This window comes from Typha angustifolia, chromosome 1 (assembly GCF_048772165.1).
Source record: "Typha angustifolia cultivar Huaian chromosome 1, ASM4877216v1, whole genome shotgun sequence".
NCBI lineage: Eukaryota > Viridiplantae > Streptophyta > Magnoliopsida > Poales > Typhaceae > Typha > Typha angustifolia.
The window spans coordinates 6,883,105-6,894,727 of NC_133239.1; the positions used below are offsets into that span (position 1 = coordinate 6,883,105).

The following is an 11,623-nucleotide window of genomic DNA, read 5'->3' on the forward strand; positions in this document are numbered from 1 at the left end:
GAAATACATTAGTTGACCCATTCCATTCGGGTTTCGTTACCTATTTTTATCCACAAAACATCTCGTGATAGTCACATGACAAATATTGATAATTTTACCCTCATGTGCACGTGCAAGTTATTTGCAATTCAAGAGAAAATTTTAGGTGGATGAAAATTCTCCTCTTCTCCTTCGATAGTTGTGGGGATTTTTCGGGTTGGCATCGTCCCTCTCCACCTTGTTTGAAGAAGTCCTTGTTCGACAACTGGCTCCTCCTCCCTATAGGCATCGCTATGCTCTATCTCCTACTTCGACCATGTCCTGTCCCACCCCAATAACCATGTTGCCTCAGCCACCCCAACGATAGGCTCCTCTTCCATCATCGCCAACAAACAAGCAAGATCTTCCAATCTCCCATCAAAGGCTTGAAGGCCTCCTCGAGGGCTCAACCGTCGATGGCCCACGCCAACCCACCAATGAAGCAACGGTACTCGACCTCGGATGTCGTTACTAACGATAAGTGTCGGGATCTGCTTCCCTCTAACATGATCTACAATCTTTGATCCCTCTCCAGCAGATGATCTCCACTGGCTATGACCACCTCGGTGTTGAGAAGCTCAACATCGCCGATGTGTAGTGCCTTGAGTCCAAAATCCATAACTAGATCTATGTCGCAAGCATCATCGTCGGTGTCATCTTTACTAGCGACTGCCGCCTTTCCAATGAGGTCTTCAGTGACGATGATGACGCACCCTTCATCAAGACTATCGAAGAGGCCGACAACACCTTGAGACCATTGGGCCCCTAACCACCACTGACCTATTTACCGCCAAGCCGCAACTGGCCAACCTGTGTTGTCTGTCACGCCTTACTCCCCTAGAACAAATAAATTTTGTTTAGAAAGGGGATTAGGGCAAAGGGCAATGAAGGAATCTTTTAAAACAAATTAAAATATTTAATATTAGTTAAGTCACTTAATTGTCCATCATTATAAGTGGAGGGTAATTTAGTCAATTCATCAATTCCGTCAACGATGTAAGGGGTGCAATATTACTAATAGTCTAGAAAGTCAGTGTGTACCAAAAAAAAGTTCAGTGAGTCATTATGAAAATGAATGATAGTTCAAAGAGTGAAAAAATAATTTTACATTTTTTTATATAATATTCTAGTATAGTACACAACACATGGAAAATTCATCTATGTAAGTTTATTGGTTAAAAATAAAGAAAACAAGCGTGAATCTCGTAAGAAAGAGAATAGAATGACACCATTACTAAGCAATTTCTCAATATACGTTATTATCAATCATACTCATTCAACGCAATTATTTTTTTGAAAGAACAACCGTAGTCAACTTCATTCATTTGCAAGCCATACATTAGCTACTAATAAAAGTAGCTTCAACAAGGCTTAGAAGCAATAGCAAGGCCTGCTAGCTTATATGCAATAAAATTATTATCACGATTAGTAAATAATATAGAAACATTAGAAAGTAAATATGATAGATGTTGGAATTCAAGGATCCAAGAATAAATAATCCAAGTGATTTCTTCTACATTGTGGTGATTTTAGAAGATGATTACCCTTCTACCTGAAGCATGCTCAAAACATAAACGCAAACCAGCAAGTAAAGCTTGCCCTTTGCCTTCAAATGCCAAGTTACATAGGGGGAGATAGACTTGTTGCTTGATGCATTTTGAGTTGTCCCAGCTTGAGAAATATTCTAAGTCTAGCATCAGCTCCATGATGCCAATTAGCGTTAATATAGAGCACCACTATGTTACAATCGTTTTTGGTGTAGATGAGTTTCTACCCGAATTGATAATTTGGGCAGAAATCAACACCAAACTTGCAAAGGTAACTAGGATCGATATAACTGTCAAATTGATCTTTGCTTTGGAAATATTGTTCCTCTATGAGTTAGAAATCCAGCGCAACTAGAATTATGATGATCGAATTAGAAGATCGAAAGTTACATATGAAATAATGACAAAAAATCAGGAGATAACGGAATAGACATGGAATATATGGTTAGGGTTATGGAAGATGATTATGGTATAGTGGATGAAAATTAGTGCTTGGAACTAGATGAATGGGAGAAGGAAGCTTCTAGATATGGCTAGTTGCTAGAGATAGGAGAGAAAAGCGACGAAGAATTAACCTCGGCCGTAGACGAGAACTTGTGTTAGAAACTAAGGGGAGGAAGAAGGGAGAAGATAGTTCAAGCCTAGATGAAAACCAATTTCAATATTCAGTAATCAATAGAGACTGCTTTTCCACATATATAGAGACTAGCCAAATATTCAAAAATCTTAAACAAATCTTATTACAACTCAATTTAATCCTAAACAAGTCCTATTATAACTCAACTTTCCATCATGCATTTGAATGCACCTCGATTGCCTTCGAACGATTAAAATGTGTTCTATATATGTGCGAATGCAAGATTAGGTGTTCGAACGATTACATTCAAACGCAATCTATTTGCATTCAAATTCACCTGCCAAAAACTATTTTATTTTTCTAAAACATAAAAAATTTGATACAAATTGAAGTAGTTTCACTATATACCTAAATCAAGAACCAGAGCACACCATCCAAAATCGAAAGAGGGTCATCTTCTTCACTAGGCGCAGCTCCAATAGAAGGCAAAGGAGAGAAGCAATCCAAGAATCGCCGAATCCTGATAACAACATTAGCAGGGGTAAAAGTTTTAAGTAGGAAATTTCTTCATTTTTTACACACCAAATCTACAAAAGTATATTGAACATGAGAGGGAATGAAGAGGACCCATGCATGCTATAGAAATCAGAAAGCCATGCAAACAAAGAAGACAGTTCATTAGGCCAAATAAAACCCATCCCAAACCAAGTCACCCTTGCAAGATCGCGTCCAAAAAAGAGATGTGGTAAGGTCTCTACTATACAAGCACAACGATGACAATAATCTTCTATGACAAATTTTATTTTATGCAATATATCCTTGCAAAGGAGAGCATCCGAAAAGCAACACCAAATGAAAGTTAGGATGCGAGAGGCAAAGGCTCAATGAATAATAAACTTTACCCCGAATTAATGATACCAAATAGAAAGTAAGTCATGTACTGAATATTATGAATTAGAAAGGAACGTAATGTCATGTATGAGCATATATATGTGTGTGTGTAATCAATAATGAATGGGTATTTACATGGCCCCAAACTCGATGCATGTCCTACCATCATGCCATAAGCCCAAAGCATACCCTACCATACTTTAAGGGTATTTATGAAAATAATTATTAACTGACATATGCTTGAGGTATCTTTAAAGATAATTATACCTTGTTATATGTTAAAGGTATATCTGAAGACAATAATACTTCGTCATACGCTAAGAGTATCTCAATAATAATTATACCCTATCATACGCTAATAGTACAACCATTAGCTACCACTATACTCTTCCATACGCTACGATTATGTCCAGTACCAATTCGGACTAGATACCGTTTCAACCATCATAACCATCACATCAGATAAACATGTATTTTTATGATTTCCTTATATGATAATCATATGCATATATTCAGTACTATAATAAGTCATGTATATTAGGAATTTAAATGGTAAAGAAGCTAAGAAAAAAAATGATGCAATATAGTCTCCAACTATATATTTAGCACATGCATACCAATATTAGTCTATCGTATGTATACTCATGCTAGAGATCATTTTGACATAAAGTCATAATAGTATAGTCATCTCTAATCATCTCTATATATCAACAACATATTTATATTCATGATCAATCTAATCAAATAAATGATAAAATATGCTCGACCGAAATCAACTTTATATACGATTATATAATCATGTAGGAAGTCGAAGTAGAATGCATATACATATAAATGTAATATATCATAATATAGAAAAGCTCTCTAGGAGACAATACTACTCATAGTCTGATCAGAAGACGCAACCTAATTATTTTTCTTATGTCAATCAAATGTCATTCATTGCTAGCAAGATCATTGGGGTCCCAAATAAGGGGTTCAAAATATAAAAATATTCATTTAGCATAAAGTTAATCGTTTATCCATTTAGAATCCGTTCATATAAAATATGATGGCTTATTAGATTTAAAAGTACTCCCTTTATATTTTATAATAACTAGTGATGAAATGGGATTAAAAAGGATTACTCTTTCCTTTTTATAAAAAGAGTCTAAATACATAATTATAAAATAAAAGGCTAAATATATCTAATTATAAATAAAAATATAATTGTAGACAAAAATATAATTACAACTAATTTATGATTCTTACTATGTCTTAACTAATTAGAAACAACATAGTCTTTACTTCATTATATATAACATAAGAAATAAATAAATAAATAGGCCTATTATCTCATTCTATACAAAATAGTATAAATAAACTGATGGAATCACATAATATATATATATATATATATATATATATATTAGGATATATTTATAAATCTCAAGACTATAATTAAAGAAGCTAAGATTAATCTATTATATGCAAGTAATATTATATGTAAGTAATAGGTATATTTAGGTGTTTATGATAGAATTAATCATTAATTATACTAATTATAATTAGCTGATTATTATATATCGAATACATATGTATATATGTACAAATCAATATGATTAACTGCCTAACTAAACCAATTTCATTAACTAACATAAAAAAACCTAATTAAAAGGATAAAAGAAAGATAAAAAAACCTACTACAACAGTGGTGGGCTCAACCCAGCACTACTACTACAATTCTAGGCTAAGCTTAGCACTGTTGTAGCTAGGAGAGGAACCGATGAAGGAGAACAAAAGGAAAGGAAGAAGAAAAAAGAAAGAAAGAAGAAGGAGAAGGGAAGGAAGGAGAAAGAGGAGAGTGGATTCGAGCTGGCGCAGAGGGTACCGGCCGGTGCTGCCTAGCCAACGGTTGGCCTCTTGTCAGTGGCTCAGCTTCGGCGAGCCCGAGCCTAACAGATGAGGAGAGAGGGAGAGAGAGAGAAAGAGAGAGAGAGAGAGAGAGAGAAAAGAAAAGAAAAGAGAAGGGGAGTGAGAGGCCTCACCGGTGGCTTGGTGGTGGGGTGGTTCTAGGGACAATGGTGGGAAGCTGAGGAGAGAATTAGAGAGAGAATTTGAGGGAAAGAGGTGAGAGGCCGAGGAAAAAAAGATTGAGAGAGATTTAGTGGGAGAGGTGGTGGGGTCGTCAACGTTGTGACTACGACTCCGACGGCAGCAAGCCCACTAGAATTAGATACCCCAACCCGATTGGCTAGGCCAACAGCTGGGAGTTTGTGGCATCCCCAACGCACGCCATCGCAACATAGCATTGTCGGACACATTGTGGCCAACCACATCATGCCATGCAACTTGTTTTAGAGCTAGGTTGTTATATATATCGTTCACCCTATTGACCCGTAGAGGTAGAGAGAAGTGGGATAGATCTTCCCCTTGAATCAATGCAATATTAATTGCATTATTAATTATCTAGCAAGCAAGTGTATTACAATGAACTCCTATACATTTTCATGAGTCAAATAGTCTAGAAATTTAAGACAAGTACCACGAGACAAACCTAATATTCTAACCAATGATGGAGGAGAGAGGACATAAACAACGATGCATGAGACCGAGCCTTGCAAGACCCTAGTGGGTCTTAAAGTTAAGAGATCATGCTTGAGCAGCTTACCACTAAAAAGGAAGAAATTTGAAATGTGGAGAAAGAGAGCTTTTTGGGACTTAGGTATATGGATGATAATATTAGGCATTTTGGTGGTTTACAATTTGGGCAAAGATGGAGAAAATGAGTTGGGAAAAGAATTTAAGACTTTTTGATATTTCCCATTAAAGAAGGGAGAAAATAGAAAAAAGTAGATTTCGTATTTTGTAAAAGATTGTGAGATCTCCTCGCACTTAATGCTTAGAGATATTCTTAAATTTGTTGTAGAGCTATTTTTTTTAGTTTTTGAAGAAAAATTCAGGTGAAGCTGTAAAAGAAAACTAAGATGAGTAAAGGTGCAAAAGCATAAAATTATATTAATTTATATTACATATCGCAAAACACAATTACAGAGATGCTACTTTCAAAAGAGAAGCTCCCTTAAATGCCAAGCTCCCACTTCCTTAATCTTTCAAATTCTTCCTATTGCCTTAAAAGTTGTGATCTGAAATTTTTTTCTAATTTGTTGTCCCAAGGCGGACTTGGTTTGGAGTTTTGGAAAAACATCTTGCCTTCAACTTCAGGTTCAAGCTCAGTTGGGATGATGCGGACGTGATTCGCGAGGGTGAATATCTAATCAAAGATATTATTATGTTGTTCCAGTGTATCACTACTATGAAGCTCTAGTTCGTATGGAAATATAGGAATGGCTAGGTTTTTAACAGTACTAATACCTCCCTCTAGCAAATGTAACATAAAATCGTGACTATAATGGTTGAATATTTTTAGAACCTATATAGAGATAATTTTGGATAAAAAACTCTTCGAAGACATGCCTACAGGATTGCTCTGCCTTCTTTAGTCACCAAAATCAATTCAAATGGTGTCTTTGAACTTCACACCTTCTAGGGGTTTTTGGCTTTATTTACCACAACTCCACTAACAAACCCATCTTCATGAGTGCGGCTGTGGGCTTACCGATCCACTACATACTTTATTAGCTGAGGTCCTCAAAAGAGCTCTCCTCAAAGGAAAAGATTGCCTTCAGACTCCCATTATTGCCTTCAGACTCCACATTTTACAATGCAAGAAACTCCCTCCATGGTACTCAAGGCACACTTTTTTGGATTTATTTTATCTTTAGCGCACTCACTGTTTTGTTAAGGCAATCAACTTGCTAAATGTTTGACAAACCTTGGCAATATAAAGAAAATTTGCACTAAAAACACAGTTTGTTTTTTATTTTGTCACTCAGGCCTATTTTCAATTTTCATTGCAAATGAAGTATTTTACATTTTTTTTATTCCAAGTTTATCTTTCCGTCATACCTCATTAAATATTGATGGAATACTCTAATATACAGATAATGGCCTTGTATTTCTTTTTCATTTCTATTGTTGTTTTTTTTTTTCTTCTTTTGTACTATTTATTTTAGTTACTTTTTCTTCTTCTTCTTCTTCTTTTACTACTTCTTATTCTATCTCTTAATTTTTTTATACAAATCTTGTCAATTGCTCTTTAATTAATAAAATAAAAGACTAATAAGATATAATGGCGAAATATTTAAAATTAATTATTCAGCTATTTGTTTGACTTGCTAATAAGTATGTGAATTTGTACAATTATTCGAACGGTAAATGAAACAGAAATATATAATTTAAAAGAACTTAATCTATGTTGCAAATAAGTTACAATATGTAGTTATGAATACTACAAATTAGCAAGATATTAGTGATTATAAATGTAAATGTCTCTTAAAGTTTAAATAGGATAGTATTTATCTCCTTCTCATTCACAATTTTTTTCTTACCGTTATTCATAGTTATTTTACAAATTTTGTTAAAAACTTATGAGTTACGATCAAAATTTCATAGTTAATTTATGAATCTTGTAATTAATTTATGAATTTCATAATTAATTTATAAATTTTGCAATTATATTTACCATATGAAGCTTTGTTAAGAATTATTTTAGCTCTATATCTCATTCACCCCTTATTTTCCGAGACTTGTATAGATTTATTTTTAGTGGGGAACATAAGTAAGGATGACTTTCTAGCTATTTCAATTGAGAAACAATCTAATATATAGTAAAAAATTGTGTTAGATAAATAAAAGTGTCAATAACTAGATATTGCACTTTATTTGTAATACATATTAAGTTCATTTTAGGATAGTATTTCTCTCTTTCTTATCCTTGTTCTTCTTTTCTCTGACCATATTTGGCATATTTCGTAATTAATTTACAAATTTTATAAATTAACTATAAATTTTATAGAAAACTATGAATTATAATTAGAAAAATAAATAACGATGATTCTTTTAACTTTTTTAATTGGGGAACAATCTAATGTATATTTAAGAAATTGTATTAGATAAATGAAAATACCTATAACTAGATATCACACCTTATTTACAATGCAAATTAAGTTTTTTAAAAGAAACAAGTAATTCAAATTAAATATACTAACTACATCGTAGATATGCAAACATCTATAAATAAATAAAAGTTTACTAAGGAAACTTCAATTCTTATCTCATCTATCAGGAGACTAATTAGCTGAAAAAAAAAGGAAGAGTACGAGTCACTTATTTCTATTTTTATATTTTATCATCAGGTGCCCCAAACCCCCCCAAAAAAAAGACTCCCAGAGTTGATAGATAGGCTAATGGCTTTCACACTGATCCACAGCCGCATCTTCATTATTAAGGAAGTAAAGGATGCAGATTGACATTTTGACATCCTCGCCAAACTTCATGAGCCATCTCCCAGTGGCCAGTGGCCAGTGGCAACCTTGGTCAAAAGTCGCAATCCAGTAAACAGACTATTTCAAAGCCAATATGTTTAACAATACAAAAAAGATCAACATCAAGCTCAGCCATGACCCATGACTAGGAAAAGATAAACATCCACCAAGCTAAACTTTTCAGGAATCTGTCTTTTTTTCTCTTGCAGCCAAGCCAATCAGAAATGCCGCAGTTCACATTGCTGGCAATCTTCGTCTCCCTTCTTTCTCTTTCCTTATCCTCCTCTTCCGCCGTCGACTTCCTCTTTAACTCATTCAACTCCTCCGACCTCCTCCTCGTCGGCGATGCCGGCATCGGCTCCTCTATTCTCCGCCTCACTAACTCCTCCAACTATGACTCCTTCGGCCGCGCATTCTTCCCCACTCGCCTCCCAATTCTATCCTCCTCGTCAATGCCCAACTCCTCGCTCTCCTCCTTCTCCACCTCCTTTGTCTTCTCCATCCTTCCAGACATCCCCAGCAGCCCTGGCTTCGGCCTCGCCTTCGTCCTCTCCAACACCACCTCCCCTCCCGGCGCCATCTCAGGCCAATACTTTGGCTTGTTCTCGAACGACACCCACCAGGTCCCTGGCCCGCTTCTCGCCGTCGAGTTTGACACCGGCCAGAACCCGGAGTTCAACGATCCTGACGGCAACCATGTCGGAATCGACCTCAACTTTATAATCTCCACCGTCACGCACACAGCTGGGTACTATCGTGCACCCGCTAATGGGTCGGCCTCATCGGAGCTGGAATTCGTGACTATTGATATGCGATCTGGAAAGAATGTTCGGGCTTGGATCGAGTTTGATGGGCCTCGATTCCAGATTAATGTGACCATTGCTCCGGCAGAGGAGCCGAAGCCTCCTCGACCACTTATCTCCTACACCGATCCGGTAATCGCTAATTACGTGTCACCGGAGATGTTCGTCGGGTTCTCGGGGTCAATGGTCAAGTGGGTGGAGCACCAGAGGATATTGGACTGGAGCCTTAGCAATACCGGCAGTCCCGCTCGAGAGCTCAACACATCTAATCTTCCCTTGTTCTTGCCTCCGGTGACACCCTCGTCTTCGATTCCCCCTATTGGGCTAATAGTTGGGGTTTCTTGCGGTTCATTTGCTCTGCTACTGCTCTGTTTTCTTGGGTTGTACTGCTACTGCAGAAGGAAAAAGAGGGCTAAGATTTTAGAAGAAAGAAGAGAAGAAGAGGACGAGGAAGACGGGGAAGAATGGGAGCTAAAGTATTGGCCTCGACGCTTCTCCTACCAGGATCTATCGAGAGCCACAGATGGATTCTCGAGGGAGCGACTTTTGGGTTTCGGGGGATTTGGAAAGGTCTACAGAGGCGTCCTCCCGATATCCATTTCAAAAGGGATCGAAGGCAACGAGAACGAGGAGGAAGAGGAGGAGGTTGCTGTAAAGTGCGTGTCTCATGACTCAAGACAAGGGCTGAAGGAGTTCATGGCGGAGATATCGAGCATGGGTCGTCTCCAGCATCGGAGTCTAGTACCCATGCGAGGATGGTGCCGAAGAAACAACGAGTTAATGCTAGTCTACGAGTACATGCCCAATGACAGCCTCAACCATTGGCTTTTCCCTTCCGGAGACAAGGCCGCGAAGCCAATGGATTGGGCGACGCGTCGACGAGTGTTATCCGACGTAGCCGAGGGGCTCCTCTACCTACACACCGGTTGGGAGCAGGTTGTGCTACACCGCGACATCAAGACGAGCAACATTCTCTTGGACAAGGAGATGAGGGGGAGGCTCGGCGACTTCGGATTAGCCAAGCTCTATGAGCGCGGGGCAGCTCCGAGCAGCACGCGGGTGGTGGGCACATTGGGCTACTTGGCGCCAGAGCTGGCGGTGAGGGCGGCTACTACGGCGGCGAGCGATGTATATAGCTTCGGGGTGGTGACGTTGGAGGTAGTGTCAGGGCGGAGGCCTATTGAAGCGGCGGAGACGGTGGAGGAGGAGGATTGGTTGTTGGTGGAGTGGGTGAGGGGTTTGTATGCCGAAGGGAGGCTGATAGAGGCGAAGGACGCAAGGGTGGAATACGGCGCGGAGGCGGAGGAGGAAGTGGAGCTGATACTCAAGTTGGGGCTTGCGTGTTGCCACCCGGAGCCGGAGCGGCGGCCGGAAATGAACGAGGTCGTGGCGCTGTTGGTGGAGGCGACTCGTAGTCCTGTGAATCTCTGAAAACATTGAAAACATTGGCAGATAGTTTATTTTTATTTTTATTTTTCTGTGTAGGTAATGGTTACACATTTGTTCTTGATCTTGGACACTTTTCTTCCCCTGCTACATATCCGTAGCAAGTTGTTGCATCAATCGGTAGTTCAAACAACAAGATCTTGTTTTCCGGTACCTAGTTATATATGCTATATGATAAATTGTGGAGACTTTAGTCTCGTAAATATTAGATAGATTTCAGATTGCTTTCATCTTAAAATCGTTCAGTTTCACTGTTTTCTAATCATATTATTCTTGTTTTATTTTTGACTGGGAGAGAAAAAATATTACTTTTCATTTAATATCACATTTTAAAAAATAATATATTTTCCACAGAAATCAGTACATTTTTAATCCAAAATATAAAATACTTTTCTTCTTTTTCACTTACCAACATTATATTTAAACAAACCTTTCATTATTGTCTTTACAAATCATATACAAGCTCTAAGGCTTTAATAGAATGAGGACCGTAATTCTTATATAATTGAAGTTTATGACTCGCATGCTATATTAGGGTAAACGTTGCATACTGTCATATTTGCATATATCTCATTTTTCAATACTACATTCTAAAATTTTAAAATTTGATTGACATATTCTTGCTTAGGATTACTTCAGTGATTTTATAAGTGCCGAAAGATTGTGAATTCTGGAAATTCCGAAGTCAATTTGAGGCAAAGATTATTTACTTACATTAAATTAGTTTATTATTTATTTAAAAAATATTAGACATGCATATGTATCTAAACAGTAGGTAATATTTTCATTCGTTTACTTAAATAAATATATGGACTATAAAATAAAGAGTAAAGCAAAGATGAAGGCCAATTTTTTTATGTGGAATAATCTAAACGGGAAAAAAAAATACGAATCCATACTTGGATCAAAACCAATCACTAAACATGTAGCAGTTTACAAGACTAACTTACAAAATATGTCTATTCCCACGACTTT

General features: G+C 37.2%; 1 protein-coding gene and 1 long non-coding RNA gene across 2 annotated transcripts; one reads left to right on the top strand and one right to left on the bottom strand.

Moving 5' to 3' along the window:
* Positions 1–833: 833 nt before the first annotated feature.
* On the bottom strand, positions 834–5,107 carry LOC140767192 (uncharacterized). Its single transcript, XR_012105549.1, has 3 exons — positions 5,061–5,107; positions 2,551–2,662; positions 834–855 (listed from the first exon to the last, which is right to left on the bottom strand). It is a non-coding gene; the product is annotated as an uncharacterized lncRNA (long non-coding RNA).
* A 3,351-nt stretch (positions 5,108–8,458) lies between these two features.
* Positions 8,459–10,801, top strand: LOC140766538 (L-type lectin-domain containing receptor kinase S.1). The gene has a single exon (XM_073105938.1). The coding sequence runs from the start codon at positions 8,624–8,626 to the stop codon at positions 10,631–10,633; it is 2,010 nt and encodes a 669-aa protein (XP_072962039.1). The 5' UTR covers positions 8,459–8,623; the 3' UTR covers positions 10,634–10,801.
* Positions 10,802–11,623: the final 822 nt, after the last annotated feature.